At 45.9% G+C, this 20,265-nt stretch overlaps 1 protein-coding gene across 1 annotated transcript; it reads left to right on the forward strand.

Annotated features, from left to right (window-relative positions):
* Positions 1 to 1,158: 1,158 nt before the first annotated feature.
* CEP41 (centrosomal protein 41) lies at positions 1,159 to 19,975 on the forward strand. The gene is made up of 11 exons (XM_067534884.1): positions 1,159 to 1,222; positions 2,208 to 2,271; positions 5,625 to 5,672; positions 10,439 to 10,500; positions 11,561 to 11,630; positions 12,632 to 12,776; positions 14,574 to 14,740; positions 15,532 to 15,599; positions 16,968 to 17,082; positions 18,418 to 18,633; positions 19,775 to 19,975. The coding sequence occupies exons 1-11, from the start codon at positions 1,190 to 1,192 to the stop codon at positions 19,918 to 19,920; spliced, it is 1,134 nt and encodes a 377-aa protein (XP_067390985.1). The 5' UTR covers positions 1,159 to 1,189; the 3' UTR covers positions 19,921 to 19,975.
* The last annotated feature ends 290 nt before the right edge of the window (positions 19,976 to 20,265 follow it).

The following is a 20,265-nucleotide window of genomic DNA, read 5'->3' on the forward strand; positions in this document are numbered from 1 at the left end:
CGCGAGCGCATTGCTTTTCCCCTTGCTCTGGCAGTTTTTATTTTCCCATCCAGCAGAAGCTTTGATCTCAGAACCGGCAGGCCGGAGCCCCACAGCCGAGGGGAGGCAGCAGGCACAGGCAGTGTCAGTAAACTGCCAGCAGTGCAGGGATTGAGTGGGGAGATAGGGTGGAGCTGCCCAGCTGTTGGCACCTCCACTTGCATTGACTTTATTTGTAGTTGTGGGTGCTGAGCACCTCTGAAAGTCAGGCCCAGAGTGTGGACACCTGCAAATAGTCCTACTGGACCAGAATTATATTCCCTGGAGCTGCCCCCTGTCCCTCCCCCTGCTTCAAACCCACCTCCTCAGGGCTCCCCCCTGCCCCTCCACCCAGTGCAAACCCGGGAAGAAAATTAGACTCCCTTCCAGTCTTTTCTTCTTCCGGGGAGGCGGGTTTGCAATGGGGGGAGCGGCAGGGGGCAGCTCGGGGGAGGCGGGTTTGCAATGGGGGGAGCGGCAGGGGGCAGCTCGGGGGAGGTGGGTTTGCAATGGGGGGACCGGCAGGGGGCAGCTCCGGGGGAGGCGGGTTTGCAATGGGGGGAGCGGCAGGGGGCAGCTCGGGGGAGGCGGGTTTGCAATGGGGGGAGCGGCAGGGGGCAGCTCCGGGGGAGGTGGGTTTGCAATGGGGGGAGCGGCAGGGGGCAGCTCGGGGGAGGCGGGTTTGCAATGGGGGGAGCGGCAGGGGGCAGCTCGGGGGAGGCGGGTTTGCAATGGGGGGAGCGGCAGGGGGCAGCCCCCGGTAACCGGGGGGGGGCGGGTTTGCAGCGAGGGAGGGTGCAGCGGGGGCCGCGGGAGGACGCTGGCCGGCTGGGGAGGAGGCGGGGGACGCCCAGGAGCGCAGCGAGGCACCCTCGGCCGCGGCGACTCTGCTGCGGCGCGAGACATCGGCCCGCCGTGGCGCGCGCCGGCCCGGCCGGACAATGCGGCTGGCGGCGGCGGCGTCCCGCGTTGCCTGGTTACCATTGAGGGCTGTCAGCGCGTGCCGGGCCCCAGCCTCCAGCTCCCGCAGCAAGGGAACGTGTGATTGGCTCGGGGCCCGGCGGCCGGCCAATAGGCGGGCGGGTTGTTGGTGGGAGGAGGAGAAGGGGGGGGGGGCCTCGAGGCGGCGCTGGGGGTTGGTGTCACCGCTCAGCGCTGCCAGTTTGAAAAGATGTCGGGAAGGAGGCGCATCGGGGACCCGGAGGTGAGCGAGCGGGGCGGGGAGCGAGCCGCGGGGGGGTCCCTGGCAGGGAGGCTCCCTGGCAGGGAGGCTGGGCCGTGGGGCGGTGCTGGGGCAGGGGGGTGAGAAATGAATGGGGGGGTGGAGAATGGCTGGGGGGTGAGACATGAATCAGTGGTGGGGGGGGGGGAATGCCTGGGGGGCTGGAGCCTGGGGGGGGGGAAAACATGAATGGAGGGGAATGTCTGGGGGGGGGCTGAGAAATGAATCGGGGGGGAATGTCTGGGGGGATATGCTGGACCCTGAGGGGTGAGAAATGGATCCCGGGAGGATCCCTGGGAGTGGGAGCTGGTCCGGAGGGTGGTTCTGCATAGTCTGGGTGGGAGAGAAAGGAATCTGGGGGGGGAATCCATGGTAGAGGGGGTTGGTCTAGGAGGTGGTGCTGGATGATCCTGGGGAAGGAGGGGGCCTAGAGGTGCGAGCAGGTTCAGGGGGAATCCTGGGGGTCCCTAGAGGAGTTGGTAGAGGGGGGGGGTTGTGGAGGGAGAGGATGAAAATTGCCAGCAGAAGGGTTGGGGAGGGTTGGAGGAAGAATCTCCTGGAGGGCCATGTTGCCTCTGTGCATGGATGAGGGGGAGCAATTCTGCTTTGAGATTTTTAAATTACACTGGCGGGGGGGAATCCTGAAATGGAAGTTGAGAGGTTAAAGAGTTTTCCTCCTTCTACCATGGAACTAGGGGCCTTGTATGTTTCACCATCAAATAAGCTTGCCAGCTGACTGAGGTACAGAGGCCATTTAAAATGAGTTCAAGCTTTCTCTAGCTATTGTTATCCATAGGGGATGCAGTGGCCCAGCTCTGTGTACCCCTATACACACTTTTTTTTTCTACAGCTGGTTAGGTCCCCTTCTAAAGAAACTAATTGAAGCAGTGTCACTAAGGGGCTGCAGAACCTGCAGCCAATATATGGCAACATAGTCAAGGCCTGCCTTTTTTTTCTTCCTAAACAGTGTTTGACCAAAAGAATTCCACAGAATCCTAAATATCAACACATAAAAACTCGCCTTGACACTGGTAAGTGAAAATATCACCTTGGATAAGAATCAGCTAATCAGATGTCAGACTATACCAGAGTACTTTTTTACACCTCCAACTGCCTGTGTTCAACCAGTTCAGTAAAATTTGTATTGAAGTAACTTCAAATCTGTGGTCATAATTGGAGCCTCTCAACTGATTGTCATTGATGTCAGACCCATGATGTAACAATGTTCAGTAAAATTCATGGGACTGACTTTTCGAGTGTCTCCTTTTTAGATACGCAATTTGTATCCATGATTTGAAATTAAAGCTAGTGCTTTTAAAGGCACCTGTTAGATTTCCCCCTTCCACTTCCCTATCCTTCACCTTGCTAACACAGAATTATTTCTTGTACGTTTTCATGTGACTTGTCCGATAACTTTTAAATGTCTTAAATAATGATGCTTCCAGCATTTTCCCTGATAAATTATGCCACAAGCTAATAGATGCCTCTGTTAATTATTTTCCTGATTATACAACCTAAACTTTAACTACTTCATTTTCGTCCCACTGCAACTAGTTATGCTGCCTTGGACCATCCTAAGTTATTTTCTTGCCTTGTTTTTTTCACCATCTGAATACCTGTGGACATGTCATGTTACCCTCTCCTCTATCTTAACTGTCATTTAATAGCCAGGCTCTACCTATTGAGTGTGGTGGTTCTTTAAAATTCTTGAGTTGTGGTCATAACGCTAGTGCATATATGTGGTCTAGTTCAAAAAGGCTTTATTTTGGGGAAGTTCTATGTGTGGCGTGTGTTAAAACAGCAGGTCAGACTAGTTGATCACAGTGGTCCCTTCTCCCTTAAAATAAATGCAAAACTGTGGGGAAGGGAGGATGAGTTACCATCTGACTAACTATAGAAGTTATGAACATACATAATCTTTAGTTTATATCCTCAAACTGCCATCCAAACACAATTCATCATAACTCTCCCTGTGTGGTAGGTGAGCAAATATTCCCATTTTATGTTTTGGGGAAACTGAGGCAGGGGGCAGTTATGTCGCTTGCCCAAGATGTCACAGTGAATTGGAAGCAGAACTGGGACTAAAACGTAGATATCCTGACTCCTGGTCCTGTGTTCCAGTTTTTCATTTTCCTCTGCATAAGAACATAAAAATGGCCATAGTGGTTCAGTTTTCCGACAGTGGCAAAGGGAATTAATAGAACAGGGCACTCATCAAGTGATCCATCCCCTGTCGTCCAGTCCCAGCATCTGGCATTCAGAGGCTTAGGGACCCAGAACATGGGGTAGCATCCCTGGCCATCTTGGCTAATAGCCACTGATGGAAGTAACTTCCTCTGTATTCTCAGACCTCTTATCTTTTTCCACTATGAAATGTTTTTGGATGTTGCTTCTATGGCAGATACTCCCAAATACACCATCCGCAAATGAGAATAATATGCTAGAAATGATTAAAATATCACAATGTAAGAAACAAAACAAATAGCAGATAAAGAATTAACCAAATACTAATTGGGGGGGAAGGGATGTGTGAAAAGCCATGGGTGGTTTCCCCCAGCACCCAGAGGGTATTGGGGAAGGGCTTCTCTCAATTCCTGGTGGGGAATAGGGAGCGGGAGGAGGAGTGGGCAGCCCACTGGGAGCCCTGGAGCTTGTGGAACAGCTGAGCTCCTGCCAGGGAGTTGCCAGCCAAACTGAGAGATGGGGCTCTCAGCGCCCCACACTGCCCCTCTTAGGTCGGTGGAAATGCTCCTGGTGAGGACGCACACCCCTGACCAAAGGAGGGTAGTGTGGACATCAGCCACCGCAGTAATTTAATGTGGTGGCTGTAAGTCGACCTATCTTTGTGGTGTAGACAAGGCCTAGGTCAATGGAAGAATTCTTCCATCTATTTAGTGACACTTACATCAGGGCTTTTGTCGGCTTAATTACATTGCACAGGGCATGAAATTTTTTCACAGGCCTGAGCAATGTAGTTAAGCCAACCTTACTTGGTAGTGTAGACCAGCCTCCAGGTTATAGCTCCGTCTACATTTACAGACACTATAGTGACACAGCTGTGGCACTGCAGCTGTGCTGCTCTGGCACCCAAGTGTAGACACTTGCCACAGCCACGGAAAGGGTTTTCTATTGCTAAAGTTAACCCACCTTCTCAGGAGACAGTTTCTATCTTCCATCGACCTAGTGGTGTCTACACTCAGGCTTAGGTTGATTTAACTATGTCTCACACCCCAAGCAGTGTAACTGGTTCGACCTAAATTTTAGGTGGAGCCCAAACCTCTGATCATATTAAAAAATATTCTCCTGGTGGAGATCAGACTTGCTCTGTCTGACATACTATAAACTGTGACTGTATCTGAGGAGCTCCAAACACTTTATAATTTATTATTAACTATGTAGATCATGGTAGTGCTTAATGCTCTTTGAATACTGAACAAACACATAGACAGATGTAGTTCATCCCAGTCCCTCTGTGAGGTGGGGTAAATAGTATTGGGGAAAATTCTGATTCCTAACATTGGTGTAAATCAAGAGTAACTCTGAAAGTCGAGAAAGGTACTCTGCATTTACACTGGTGTAACAGAGCAGAATCTTGCCAATAATAGTTATCCCTATGTCAGAGGAGTAATGAGAGAGAAAATGACTTATAAGTGGGGGTTAGAGCCAAGAATAGAACCCCGAAGTTCTGACTCCACGTCCCCTCCTCTAATCACATTGTAGATGTCCTAAATAACATCCTGTGTAAAGATCACATCTGCATTCTGCAAAGTGTTGCCAAAACCACATGTGCTTTAAATTGGAGAGGGAATTCTGGGTGGAACCAGTAGACTGCAAACAAGCCCTCTCCGCGCTTTCAACCACGCTGCTGTTTTGGTTGGCAGACTGTCAATGCCTTTGTATCACTTTACTGCAAATCCTGCTAATAAACTAAGTGGAATGCTCACTGGCTTACTGCACAGCAGTTAAACAGATCTTTTGAAAATAAGGTGGTGCAAAACAATTTGGGTTCCTGCTAGCCACAGATCCTCCCAAAGTCTTCCTCTCCCAAGTATTTACAGGCTTGGACCTACTGATCACTGCCTATTCCATGGATGCTTGCCTACGACAGTTCAGCCCATTCTCTTTCTGACCTGGCTGTTCATCTAGGCCCCTCATCATGAGAGATGGTTATTAAGAGGGGAAGCTCCTTCCTTGTTGTCTTTGGTATTGGATGGACTCATTATCATGGCAAGGGAGGAGCTGGAGCAAACATTGCTGCTTTTCAGAGTTGCCGGGCTGGTAGCATCCAGGCTTCTCCCTTTTATAAGTGTTATTTAAGCATTCATGTTATGAAAACTCTGCTTATAAAACGAATCTGTTACAAAGTATTTGTTCTCTATTGTAGGAAACAGTCTGACCAAATACATTGAGAAGTTGGAAGAGATCAAGAGGAGTGAGTAACTTGTGGGGAGTGGAGGTTAACTCATGGGGTTTGTTCAAAGGTGCAACAGCACCAAAGTGTGAGTTTGAATCCTGGCCCCTTCACTTTGGAAGCAAGTGGTGTAAACTGCCTGTGTCCAAATCTCATTAACCATAAATGGGAGCTACAAGCATGCAGAGGGTGTGGTGCAGAGATGGTGTAACATAATCTCTTTTGGCTATCTCCCCTGTTTCTGCATTGAGCACCTTTAATTCCTAGGTGTGATAGCCAAAATCCTCCACAGTTATACTTTTAAATAAAGCACCAGTGCAGAGAGTTTTGGGAGCTCAGCCAGAAACAATAAAGTGCCTGGTGCTCATCACATTACTGAGGAGAAATGAGGATGGATTCTTGGAGGGAGGGACCAGGTACGAAGAGTTCTGCAGATGGAAAAGATCAGTTCAGGACTGGCTTGGTGATGAGGGATCTTGGTAGTCCAGTACTGTTCCTGTGGTGCTATAAACAGCTGTCTAAATTTATTCGTAAAGCCACCCTGGTCAGATTTAAAAGGGCATGTGTTGTTTATGCCCAAATTACTGTTTTAGGCTGTATGTTGTCTTGCTCTCACTTCCCCCAAAATCTTGGAATTTAAGTCATTTCTTCTCCCCCAAACCATAATTCTTTCTCTATTCTTTCTTCCCTGCCCTTTCTTTTCTGGATTATCTGTGGACCACAGCCACTAGAAGGTGACATCACACACACTTGCACAGGTCTGCCAGTGACCTTCTATCCGGTAAAGGGTGGTGTTTGGGATGATAGACATAACTGTTCCACAGTTGTGGTAGGATACAATTGTATTAAACATAATGAGCCTAAGACAATTGTAAATGGCGTAACCAAAAGACCTCCTTCTACGAGAACTACCTATGGTATCTTTAGAGGCATTGGTTTCTACTTCAGACTGCTGTGCGCCTTGTTTCTGATATAGTTAGACTTTTAACAGGACAGTTTTTTAAATGTAAATGAGCCATGTCCATCTCTGTGTAATCTCACTGAAGTCAGTGAAGTTATGATGGGCTGAATTTGCCCCCCAGTATATCTTTAGTTTTTTTTAAGCTGATGAAAGCCTAACCTGCTCCTCACCACTTCTTATCTTTCTGTTGCATTTCACTCAGTTTTGCCGGTGAGACTAGACTAGTCCCGTTCACTTTGTCTTTCTAGTCAGTTTTGCTTCCTTTTGCTCAGTCTCTAGCACTGTTGTTAGTGTATGGGAAGGCAGAAAAATTACTTACATCCAAATAATCCTGCTTTGACTGAGAGGTGAAGAAAAAAATCACAAAACATTTCAGGTCATTAGGATTTTATATGTCCATCTTCAGGTTTTTAAAACTATATTTTATGGTGTCCCTTCAACAGCATAAAGTTCAAATTACAAAGAAGATCACATATCTGGAATACAAAAGGATTTGTAGCTGAGTTGGTGAAAAATGTTCTTTTGCTTTTTGATCCCTCTTCTTTTTTTTGTTAGTTGTGAGTCTCTTGGTAAAGCAAAAAGGAAAATTATCTTGTTTCACAATATCCTTTGTTGATCAATTGACTAAGATTTCAGTGTGTAAAAAGCAGTAGCAGTTCAGTTGTATCTGTACCACAAATCTTGTTGTGTTGCTGTCTTTGGTTTTAAACTCTGCTGTGAATCTAATTTCCTTTTGTGTTGAAGGCTTCTTGTTTAAATCCCAGTTCTAGAACACAGTAGAGGTTTTCTCGTCACATTTGGGCTGAATGGGCACGTTGTGTTCTTGGGCAATTTAGAAACTTTTCCCCCTTGATTTCTCATGGATAAATGACACCAGCTGGACACAACTTTGAATGCCAAGTACAGTCAATTCTCTGTCTCTTGTGTAACTTGAGCGATTCAGATTCAATATTGTAAACCTGCTGGAAAATCAAAACTGATAAGATAGCTGAAACTCTGATTTGTTTTTTGTCCTTTGGAGCAGAGACTTGAGAGAAGCTGCTGCAAGATCTGAGTCACTCTTAAATATATATTGCTTCACTCATTGCTGAAGCACAGGGAAACAGGGCTTTGTAAATCTTCAGCAGGACAGTTACAGTTTTAATACCAGATCCTTGATTATAATGTCAGATAATCCAAATGGATCTTCCAAGTCAGAACCAGGTATGTAATGTTGATATTGCAATGAGAAGTGGCATTTTCCTGAGCTTTCTGATATTCTCTGGAAGTCCTCAACAAAATACTCTATGATTTGCTCCAGTACTAATACAAGTTTGGTAAAAGTGATAGTCCTCTGAGCTCATGCAGGGATTCTAACTGCTAGAGGGTAGAACTAAGTCGTAACGATTTGACAGCTGCTCTTTGTGTAAATAAACCTGGCTTGAAGAAGGTTAAACACCATCCAGTAATTGTATAATTATTAGTCATTAGGATGCAGAAAATAAGTCATCAAAACCTTTTTCTTAAACTATAATTGGACTTTGTTATCTTCGCTTCTTTCATCTAGACAACTGAACTGATGGGTCATCTCAGATCCATGGCTGGGATCTCAGCCTTGGGAGGCAAATTATTTTGACTTTAGGGGTTTTGAGTTTCGTTGCATCGGGCAAGCGAAGCAGGCTGGTCAGAAGAAAGATGTTTCGATTAATATTGAGTCACGTTGGTTCTTGGGACACTGGCTAATAAGAGAGGTGATGGTGCAGGAGCTGACTTAATGGTCTAAGCATTGTAAAAGGGTTTCAAGGCTTTACACCTGTATTTTTTTTTCTGCTGTACTTTGGCACAGACCAGTGTGGGGCACTTAGCATCCAGTAATTACTCTCCATGTTTTAGAAGATCCCGTGTAAGGTGGGATGCTGAATTTGTGGGCTCTTCCTGCTCTAGGTTAGTGGAACTGGCTCAGCCAAACCTCCCCCAGGAAGCGTGTGTTTGAGAGTAACTGAATAGCAATGATAATGTTTCAAATTGTGCATGCAAAAGCTGGTGGTGAACACTCATGGGGTCTGTTTTATGTGACTGCCAGGCTGAAAGGTGCCCTGGAGACTGAACTTTTGCTTAGCCACAGGGCAACTAGAGTCAATGGCAATGCAAGACTCCCCTTCCCCCCCATATGTAGCCAGGACCTATGGGATTATGAGGGGAATTCAGTCTCCGTGGCCCACTTAGTCTTCTCAACCAAGAGGATGCCAGCAAGAGAGCAGGCTAGTACTAATTCTGCTGGCATCTGGATTGAGACCCAGCAAACTCCTTCACATACACCGTAGAATAGTCGACAGATCATAGCAATTTTAAGTCCCTAACAGCCTGGATTTGATAAAGGGTCTGCATTCCACCATCCGTCCCCAGCTGGAGTGAGATTTCTGGGATATGTTCTTAAAATTCTTAACATTCTGCTGCTGATCGTTCCCACCGTTTTTTTTCTTTTTAAACACTTGTGACTTCAGTGGGGAGTAAAGATTGGCCCTGTTTTGGTTTTCTTAAAGGGCTACAAGCCCTAGAGTATGGATGAGGGAAAGAAATGTGGGTTTTGAGTGTTTAAAAAGCTATGCGCGCAATCTTGTGTAACAGTTACAGACCCTAGAGATGGAAAACCTTAATAAGGCATCTAGTGTATCTCCCTTGCTAGTGCAGGGTTGTTCCTTATTGTACATTCTCCAGTGCTCTGTCCTGTCTAGTTTTCAATGCCCCCAAGTAATAAGGTTCCCACAGCTTTGCTTGGGAGACTTTCACATCCTTACAGATTCACGTCAGGAAGTTCTTCCTTTCTTACCTTCACCCCACTACTCCCAGTTATAACCTCTTGTATTGCACTAAAGAATTCCACCCCTCCTGGGTGTGGACCCTTCTCAAGTATCTGTCCACTGTTAGTTGCTCCTCTTATATCATCTGGCTAAGAGATGACTATATTTAGCTCTCTTAATCTTTCTTCATCAGACAATCCCTCCAATACCCTGATGACTTCTGTTGCTGTTTGAGTGCCTTCCTAGTCCTTATGTACAGATTAGTCCAATATCTTTCTGGTAACAAGGGCTCCAGCCCTGACTGCAGTATCCACATCAGAACTGTATAATGTTCACTTGTCTGTACTCAGTGAGCGTTGCACTCCTCTGTAGATAATCAAAACCAATGGCAGGGGTCCCAGATTTGACTTTTATTTAAAATAAAGTAGGAAGACCTGAAGCATTTTAACTAATCGGTCAGAGTATGCAAATTATTACTTGTACCCAGTAGTTTCCTAAACTTAGACCCATGCCCTGTCCCAGAATGCTTATGATCTAACTCTGCTACAAACAATGCATGGGATAAAAATTCAGGTCGAAGGGGCATTGTCTGTGACTTAAGAGGCTTTGCAGCGCAATGGGTTTGAAACAGAACAGCAGAGGTCAGTACATCCAAGTTAAGCGGGTAGTGTGAAATAATACAAAGCTGGGAACTTGGGGGGAAGAAGTCTGACTGGTGGAGATCTGCCATTGTCCTTTCTTGTCATACCTGTTGTAGGGATGCTGAATTTGTGAACTCTTCCTGCTCTGGGGTGGTGGAAATAGCTCAGCCAAATCTCCCTCAATAAGTGTGTATTTACACCTAGGACAGATGCTGTCCTACTTACTCTAAATTCTTTTGGTCCTTCAGGTTTTGTTCTGACCTTCCCATCAGTCACAGCAACCTGTGTCACCCAGAAATTCTAGTCTCTTTATAGGTTGGGTTCTACGATAATGGCTCTTGCTAATCATCATTTTGATACTGTGAATGGATGTGGAAAAATACATGCTCTTTCTTTTCCTTAAAGATTACAGATACAAAAAAGATGAGCTATTCAAGAGGCTGAAAGTGACTACATTTGCCCAGCTGGTACGTATGACTTTTCCAGCTGACTTCTGAAAATTGTCTGTTTGTGATTAGCACACAATGTTCTTGTTAGCGCCACTCTTATATTGTGTCTAATGTTATTTTTGTTGCATTTGAAGCTTTTTCTGGAAGACAGGCTGTGTCATTGTTCCCCCTCCACACACTTGTGTTTTATACAAAGTAAATCACTTAGGCCAAAATTTTTTCAAGGTGCCAAGCACACTTCACTACAGCTGAAGTCAATGGAAACTGTGAATTGTCAGCACTTAGATGTCTCAAGATGGAGATTCAAAATTAGTTTTCAAACGCATTCACTATCTGTTCTTCCCATCTGTAAAATGGGGGTTGTAATAATAAGGCACCCTCTGTAAGGTGCTTAGATATTCCCTAATGAAAGGGGCTGTATAAAGTATCATTTGAATGTGATCTGATAGTGGTTTAAACAAAGCAGTCACAGCATATAGTCCCCAATTAAAATCGTAACTCTAAAAAGGTTGGAGGGTTGTTACTTCAAGGGGTTTTTGAGTGTTTCTTCATGGGGGAAAAATTCAAAACACCAATGAAGCAAAATATTTAAAAAAATGAAACAATGCATGATCAGAAAGTATAGGAGCCAGAGAGCATGGGACTCATACACTGGGCCAAGGTAACTAGTAAAAACCTAAAACAGAGAAGACCCTTCCCCTCTCCTTTCTAAAGCAGAACTTAAATTTGCTTTGGTAGGGGCCCCGTCCTTCACCCCTTATATATGATTAGTACCATTGCCTTCAATAGGATTACAGGTATGAGTGAGGTTTGCAACGTTGGGCCCTAATTTATTAATGCATTTAATATATTAAATAAGTCATCTTGCATGATTGCATATTAATGCTATAACTCTTTTTCTATAAGCTAGTGTGATCTCTGCAATGTATAGATCACAACTTAGCGGTAGGCCCAACAGAGGGGATGTCCTCGCTCACTGTGTTCTGATACACAGAATGCTCTGGTTACTTGAGAAGCCAACCCTGCTGCTCCAATCCCAACAAGACACTTGTACCAGGTTTTTTATTATTTCCTACAGGTCATCCAGGTTGCTTCTCTATCTGATGAAACATTAGAAGTGTCAGCTGAGGAGATCCAAAAGTTGGAAGGTAATGAATGATATTTACTGTAGGGATCATGAGAAGATCACAGTGATCAAACTTGTCCTCTGATTCTGGATTTCAGTGTCTTAGAAAACATCGTGCTAGCAAACTCACTTGATAACTTGCTGAATTTTGTCTACTTGGAGAGAAAAACAGTTTAGTTTTTGGCCTGCTGCCGTGCTGCCTTCGGCTATAAGCTCATAAGCTAAGCAGGATTGGATCTGGTCAGTTCTTGGATGGGAAATTCCCACTATGGCACTGTTGGGAGTAGTGTTGATGGCTCAGTCAAGGCCCCTATTATTACTGAACAATCTTATTATTGCTTTTTGGATAATACTTAAAACTGAGCTCCTGAGCCATTAATGATCACATATCCTTTTTTACAAAGATTAGGGTGCTGGCCCTACTATTTTGACCATGATTCTCTGGCACAGAATGTGTTTAGCTGATTTTCCTGGTAGTTTCTATTGAATATATACTTCTTTGCACCCTTCCTTTCAAGCTTCCTAAAAAACCCACAAAAATCCAAAGCTGCTCCCTCCAGCCCGTTCTCCTGTCTAGTGTTGCAAGTTGTCTTAAGTGGCAGCATTTCGGTAGTGGGAGAAGGATCCTTATATCTTGTAGAAATGGGCCTGACTTACAAAATCCAGGTCTAGATGCAAAATTCTCCCAATGTTCTGAGATGTTTGGCTCCTGGTTTTGATTTGGCCCGTTACAGAGATAGAGAACTAACTGTCAAATTCAGATCCAGGTCCAAAGTTCAACCACACTGAGATCTGGTGTTTGATCCAGGACCATCTAATGCCTAGATTTTGTTTGAGTTTTTTAATGACTCCTTGGGATCCTTTGAGAGAGCAGGGTATCTTAAATGCAAGAGATTAATAACAAGCACCTAATCCTGCAGCACACATGCTTCCAAGAATGGAATTTGGTCTTTGAGTTCACAAATAAGTGAGTAATTCATCCACAAGCAACTTACTTTTCTAACACCCTTTTTGCCTTTTTAGATGGTGATACTGTTATTTCAGAGACTGATGCTGAACTCACAGCAGGGACTAATGGGAAAGGAAGCCCCAGTGAGAAACCACCCAGTCCAGTCCTGTTCATAAACAACACAGGAGCTGGGGAATCATATCGGTCTACTCTGCAGAGGTACCTGATAGCAATGCACAAAGAATAGCTTTCCTCCCCCACCTACTATATGCTTCCTACTTCCCCACCATCTGTCCCTTCCAGATGTCTCAGATAACAAGTTTCCTGCTCAGTCTTTCTAGTACTGTAGTTGGCTGCCTTTTGTGGACCTGTCATCAATTAACAGCTAATCCCAATGAGATCTCGTGTGATTCATATTTTGGGCCCCCCACTACAGAAAGGATGCAGACAAATTGGAGAGAGTCAAGTGGAGGGCAACCAAAATTATTTGGGGGCTGGAGCACATGACTTATGAGGAGAGGCTGAGGGAACTAGGCTTGTTTAGTCTGCAGAAGAGAAGAATGAGGGGGGATTTGATAGCAGCCTTTAACTACCTAAAAGGGGATGCCAGGAAGGATGGAACTAGGCTGTTCTCAGGGGTAGTAGATGACAGAACTAGTAATGGTCTCAGGTTGCAGTGGGGGAGGTCTAGGTTGGATACTAGGAAAAAAAATTTCACTAAGAGGGTGGTGAAGCATTGGAATGGATTACCTAGGGAGGTGGTGGAATCTCCATCCTTAGAGGTTTTTAAGGCCTGGCTTGACAAAGCCCTGGCTGGAATGATTTAGTTGGGGTTGGTCCTGCTTTGAGCAGGGGTTTAGACTAGATGACCTCCTGAGGTGGTCCCTTCCATCCGTAATCATCTATGATTCTGTGACTCAGTCACCAGAAGTATTTGTTTGCAGATAATTCATTGTTGCACTTCTAGTCATTGCGAAAGGTCCCCAGTAGTATGATGTTAGGTTTGGAGTTAGAAATCCTAACACCACAGGTGTGGCATTGCAGTGGAAGGCAAAGCTTTTCAGGTTTCAATCCTGCCCTGGATGGTAGTGACTGGAAGCTGTTCTCATGTGCTGGCTTTCCAGTGACACACATGAAATGATATTGTGTGACAGTTCAAATGCTACTGTTCAAGAATCCACATCACAAACTGCCACCACCAAACTGAAACTAATGTGTCCTTGTTGATGGTCTCAATGAGTGCGTCGTGGAAACTGAACTCTTCTTTTCTAGATGTGGCCCAGGTCAGGGTCTGAGGCACATTAGAAAGAAATAGGGGAGAAATCTTGTACCACCACTACCCACAGTGCTGTACCTGTCTGGATTAATAGAGGATTTGATCTCCAGGGCTGTCAGGCTGGTACCCTGTGTATCTTGGCTATCAATCAACCTATCTTGAATAGGACCCAGTGGCATGATCACCATGTAGATCTTCAATCTGCATCTCATTTCCAGCTTAGTGATGGCATGCAAAATCTGTGAAGCATGCTGCTTGCAGAGAATAGGCAAGTAATTTACCATGAGTGAACTACCAAAATCTCCATTTTGGTAGCCTGAAGTACTAGAACTTTTAACCATTCTCCCCTTAGCACAAATGATTCAGTACAATCTTTCAGAAAAGCTGCTATGAAAGGAGCCTTATTGTGTTTTAGAGATACTGAGTATTCCCAAACCGGACACTGGGATCTGCGGGAGTTCAGAACCTCTTAAAAAAAAATTTCCTTGATTTTTTTTAAAGAAGAAATCTTAAGGAAAAATCTGATCTGTAACTAGTTCACTTGACTTCCTAAGTTTATTAATGAATTTTGAAGAAAGGTGGCAATATCTTTTCCAATAGTCTTATGTAGTAACTTGTCGTGTTAGTCCGTGAATAGATCAGGATACTTTTCAGGGTTTTTTTCTGATCTTAATAAAGAGGAAGAGAGGTGCTTACAGAATGAGAGCTCGCGTCCTAATCTGCTTTCTTTCCTCTTGTAGTGTGATAAGCGGTGTAGGTGAACTAGACATAGACAAAGCCCTGCAGAAGAAACCTGATGCTAATGCTAAAGACAATAACGCTAAAGACAAGCCTTATCCCGACTGCCCTTTCCTGCTGCTTGACGTACGAGATCGAGATGCATATGACCAATGTCATATTGTTGGAGGTAAGGGAGGCAAATCACTGTAGGATTCTCTGAACCTTGATCAATGTCAACAGGTTGCATAATACATTCAACACTTAGTGCTAGATTCTGGCCGTCACTTCTTGCCTGAAGATGGGCCTCAATGAATGCAGCAGAAGCAGCGTTATTTCACTCAGGTTATTTCACTCTGGTTACTGGTGAGTCCCATGCATAGCCCTGCATGAGTAACTGATGCCGTTAGTACAAACTACCTATGCAAGGGAGAATGAAGAGTGGTTGCCGACTGATTCATATTCTAAGATACGCAGCCTGCGTTCCTGACATCTGAGCCCTGCCCTGACACTGTTCTTTCCCAGCTGAAGGTGAGGTGGGTCTTTAGAGTGTGAGCTCCCGTCCATTGAGAGCCAAGATCAGGGTGCAATAGTTGTGCCCTGCAATCTCCCGTCTGGCTCCAGGTTTTCAGATATTAGCATAGCCTGTTCTTGCAAAAGAAAATAGAGGCAATCTCGATGTCTGTGATAAGAAAGCAAAATAAACAAACATAAGCAGAAAAGGAAATTGGAAGGGAGGGACTCCTTAGCTTGAGAGTTCCCAAAGACATTGTCTCCACTCTTTCTCCCAAGCAGCCACTCTTGTATCCTCTCCTCCCTTCCCAAAGTATCTGTGCAAGAGAAGGGAGGAGCTGAGCTGAAATTAACCTTTTCTTCACTGCGAACCAGGTCTCTGTACTCAGACAGGTCCTAACAGGTCACTTAATCTAGGCTGTTTGGTAGGGGTTCATTACCTAACCCCTTTTTCTCTTCTCACTGCAGCTTATTCCTACCCTATTGCAACGCTGTCTAGAACCATGAATCCCTATACGAATAACATTCTGGAATACGTATCCTTTTTAAAGTGTGGGTGCTCTAGAGAGTCAATGTTTTGGCAAAGAAACTCCATGACTTCTGCATTGACCGGGCACAGCCTGCTCCCATACAGTCAAGAGGAGGAGCAGGGTGGCGATGGTGTTTCCCTGATGTTGGGGTTCTGTGTTACAGCTGTAGGATGCAGGTGCTAAGCACCTCTCGTTTGCAAAACTCAGTGCCTACAATGGGAGCTATGTGTGCGCCACAGCTCTCAGCCCACACACCAGCACAAAATGGTCTAATCCTAAGATTTGAAGAGCATGGACAGCTACCCACTGCTAATGTTGGAGTGCTGGACTCATTGGCTGAGGCACTAAACAGAGCTTCATTGGCTTCCCCACAGTCTTCCTCTGGAGAGCTGAGAGGAGGTTATCCTTGAGGATCAATATCCCAAGCTATTGACTTCCATGACTGCAGGGGGAAGGAATGGCTGTGTGTAGACCTCACTCCTTTCTGCCAACTTCTGTGTTTCTGCATTAACCAGCAGAACAGGTCAGATTGTCAGGGGTCTTGAGGGTTTTCTCCTTCCTCTGCAGCATGGGGCATGAGTCAATTGCTAGGATCATCTGGGTATATCTCACTAAATCAATTCCCTGCTACTGCAGGAGCCTTGGGTATTGGTGCAACTCTGTCCCTCCTGTTCACTGCCTGTGGCACACAATGATTTAGTCTCCCGAGGTCTGGAATACTTCGGTCTGACTCTAGTTGGTAGTCAGAGTGTGGTGGTGGCTGGGTGGTGTTGGTGGCCTGTGACATACGGGGGGGTCAGACTGGAAGATCTGGTGGTCCCTTCTGACCTTAAATTCTATGGACTTGTCTACACTTGAAATGCTACAGTGTAGATACTACCTATGCTGGGGGGAGGGGTTCTCCCATCGGCATAGGTAACTCAGCTCCCCCACAGGTGGTATCTGGGCTTCTGTCAGCCTAGAACTGTCTACACCAGGGTTAGGTTGGCTTAACTATGTTGCTTAGGCGATGTGGATTTTTCGCCCCCCCCCCCCCCCCCCGGAGCAACGTAATTTTTTAGCGTAGACCAGGCCTATGACTCTAGGATTATTCTCGTGGCTTGAGCCCCAGAATGAGGAAGTGATTTTACCTTTCCTTGACTGTCTAGGAGTCCCATCCACTGGCAAAACTAGATTTAGTGGGGGTGTGGGAAGCGTTCTATCTTAATAAATAGACTGCAAGCTGGGAGTTCAAGCCCAAACCTTTTGGCTGCCTTCAAATCACGTCTACTTGTCTCTGCTACGCATGTAGCATCAAGAAGATGACATCACATGTCAAATTCACGTTAAGTTTAACAAAAAATGTGCAGGATCTTTAACATCTCTGCCTATCAGAAAAATGCTCATGGGAAGATTATCATCCTCTATGATGACGATGAGAGACTAGCCAGCCAGGCTGCCACTACCATGTGCGAGAGAGGCTTTGAGAACTTATTCATGTTATCTGGAGGTGAGCGGATTTCTTTTTGCATCTCAAATATGGGGTCTTGTCTTAAAATTGAGAGTTGAGGGTGAGGCTTGCATGAATGAAACAATTAGATATATAGAGAGAGCTAAATACACAGCTCTGCCTGTGTGTTACTGTCCTGGCTGACAGAATGACGGCTGTTCCAGTCTTTGGCCTCTCTTAGCTAGAGACAGCCATCAATATGGGTTGGCTTTGGCAAGTGTCTCCTAGGCTTTGTTTGCACTGAGGATTTTAAGGCATTCTCCCACCCACTGTAACACTGGCAGTGCTAGACTGCAAAATTCCTATCACTCTGACATCCAGCCCTGCTCAGAGCAAGTCAAGAGGACGAGGGATCTTGAGAAACAAATGCCGACATCTGGTCTATACCACGTGCTCCCGCTTTTCCTAGGAGTGGTGGAAGAATGCCTTGCACATGCTGCTGCTCCTGCCATTGCTAGCGCCACTGGAGAGGCACTGGTGCAACAGTGAGAGAAATCTCTGGTATCTTTGGTGTAAACAAGGTTTTGTGGGATAATGTGATCATGCAGCTTGTTTTAACTTGCCCTAAAATAGGTAATTCTTTAACCCAAGACACCAGCGATGAAAGGCTGGTGTCAAATCCATCCCACCACTGAGGCCCCGCTTTGATACCATGATTTACAATATCAACACTAGGTAAATAGCTTTTACCAAGAACAGCCTGAGAAATCCAGCCTCTGTGTGTTCCGGGCAAGTCTAAAGAGCCCATCATTTCAGGACCTAGGAATCTTGTCCCTCTTAGCCTCATTAACATCCCTTATATCGTCACTCTCCTGCAGGCATGAACAATAAAATGGGAGGAGGAACACTTAGACTTCTATTTTCCTTTTCATGCTTTGCATTCTAAATGTTTATTCCCTAAATATGCTGCAGTCTCCAAGACCCTTTTGAGAGCCTGCATCTTGTAGTTGCTCTCATGAGACTTGCTGCTCCCAAGATTTTCCTTTTACTGTAAACACTGCTGTACCTCATTTAATAGCTGTGAGTTTCCGAAGGGCAAAGGCAAACTCTAGAAGCTAACCCTGCAATGTGCTGAATACCCACAACTTCCACTGAAACCTATGGCACTCAAGGAATTTCAGTACCTCTTGGAATATGGCTCTAAATGCTCCAGCAGTAGAGAAGAATGACGTTTATATAGATGTCTCCTGAACTTCAACCCATAGTTCCAGGGTAGTACCATCAGCAGCTCTTCTCCTGTCACTTCCGATTAGGAGATGAAAGTTAAGACAGGAGTCTGACCAGTCACTGCAAATAACTGGTCATCATTCACTGTGTGATCTATATTGTCTCCAGGCCTGAAGGTCCTTGCCCAGAAGATCCCTGAAGGACTGGTCACTGGCTCATTCCCAATGTCTTGCCAGTTGGCAACCTGCACTGGATCTGCCCGGAAAAGGGCCACCCCAAGAGGGACACTCGCACCTGCTGAGAATAAATGGAGATGTACTGCAGAAGAGCTACGCAAGATAGAATACTACCTAGAAGAGGAGCACATCCCCTCGGATACTGCCAGTAAGCCCCCTTGACAAACAGAGGGATTGCCCCTGTGCCTGCAAAACTCCCATAGACTTCCCCAGAGCTGGCTACAGATCTCTGGGAAAAGGAAGTTCTTTTTCACACTGACCAGGGAACGTATGCTAGAACCTGTGCCCTAATGTGCCATGCTGATCCCATTTCTTGCATGTATTTATAGAGCCAAAACTCTCGCTGAAGACAATGGATGCTTTGCCTGACAAAAGACTTGTCCCATAAACTATTCAAAATAATCCAGGCCCAGTGGATTGGCAGGCATGTGCCACGCTGCATAGTGCTTGTAACTACCTGTGAGCCCTTGTGGTGACTTGCAAGCTTTTCTAATTCATCAGGCCTTTCACTAAAACATTGCTGTATCACTTCTCATCCAGCGACTTCCTGCACTCGTGAAAGGTCTGTGTAGGTGTACGTGTAGGGTGTCTGCTGCCCCCAGCATCCCTAGCAAGGTGTACATCTTTCAGATTGCTGTCTGTGCTCTGCAAGGAGCACTGAGTGTTGGAGAGGATGATGGCACACGGTGAGGATTTAGCAGTCCCAGAATAATGTGGGAGGGTTTGCTTGGGAAAGGTGATGAGCCAGGCATAGACGGTGTGGGTGGTAACAAGCATAGCCACAGCTGTCATGCCCCCACATCTGCCAGGTCCACCGCAGACCCTCTGCGGAATTTTTTTCATCCCTTTCCCTTCAAGTGCAGGTCGGCTGCCTCCACTTACTGCTGGCATTGGGTAGTCTCGGGACTGCCGCCTAAGGTCTGGGACCCTCCCACTTCTCCGGGTCCTAAAGCCTGGACTCCAGCCGAGCCTGACTGTCTACCCTCAAACAGCCCCGCAAGCCCAAGTCAGCTGGCATGGGCTAGCCGCAGGTGTCTAACTGCAGTGTAGACATATCCTCTGTGGCAGCAGGCAACTAGCTCTTTGAGGAAGCGTGAAAGGTCTGTCAGGTACCTGGGCTGTTTCTCTGTCGGTCTGGACCTGGTTAAAAATGACAGGGCAGGATTGTATATGCACCCCAACCTCTCAGGTCAGCCCCAACCCTGCTGTCAGCAAAGGACAACAAAAACCTTTTGTCTGATGATCTGTTCAGCACAAATTCACTTGGGTTTCTGGTCCTTCTTCCCCAGGCCGTCTTAGCCGTGCTTCCTCAGGCCGAGATTCCAAGGCGACTGCTGTAAGGAGCAGCCAGAACCTCCCCACCGCCAGCCCAGCTGGCTCCCTCGCCACCCGCTCCTTCAGCAGCAGCAGCCTCCAGAACAAGCCGTGGAAGTAAAGACAGTGTCTCTTTCAGCTGAATAAATGAATGGCCCAGTTCTGGGAACCCCTGATCAGTACATCCCGTTTGTCATTTTAGGAAGCTGCGAAGAAGAAACATAAACCAATGGTATAACAGTGGCAAAAAGGGTGGGTGTGGTAGCCAAGATGACTGACATTTAGTAGAAGTAAAGGTATACCTTTATAAGACTGATTTAAAGGGATAAAGTTGTTTTGTGAGATTGAACTTTTCCCAAAATCCCTGCCCGCAGAAGTGGGTCCATGAAATCTGTAACTTTAAAAAATGCCAGTGGAATCTGTGTTCTTAGCAAATATTCCCCTTGGGGTCTGTGATCTTAGTAAT

This window comes from Emydura macquarii, unplaced genomic scaffold (genome assembly GCF_026122565.2).
Source record: "Emydura macquarii macquarii isolate MOO-44397 ecotype Brisbane River unplaced genomic scaffold, CSIRO-AGI_Emac_v2 contig_3470, whole genome shotgun sequence".
Taxonomy (NCBI): Eukaryota; Metazoa; Chordata; order Testudines; family Chelidae; genus Emydura; species Emydura macquarii.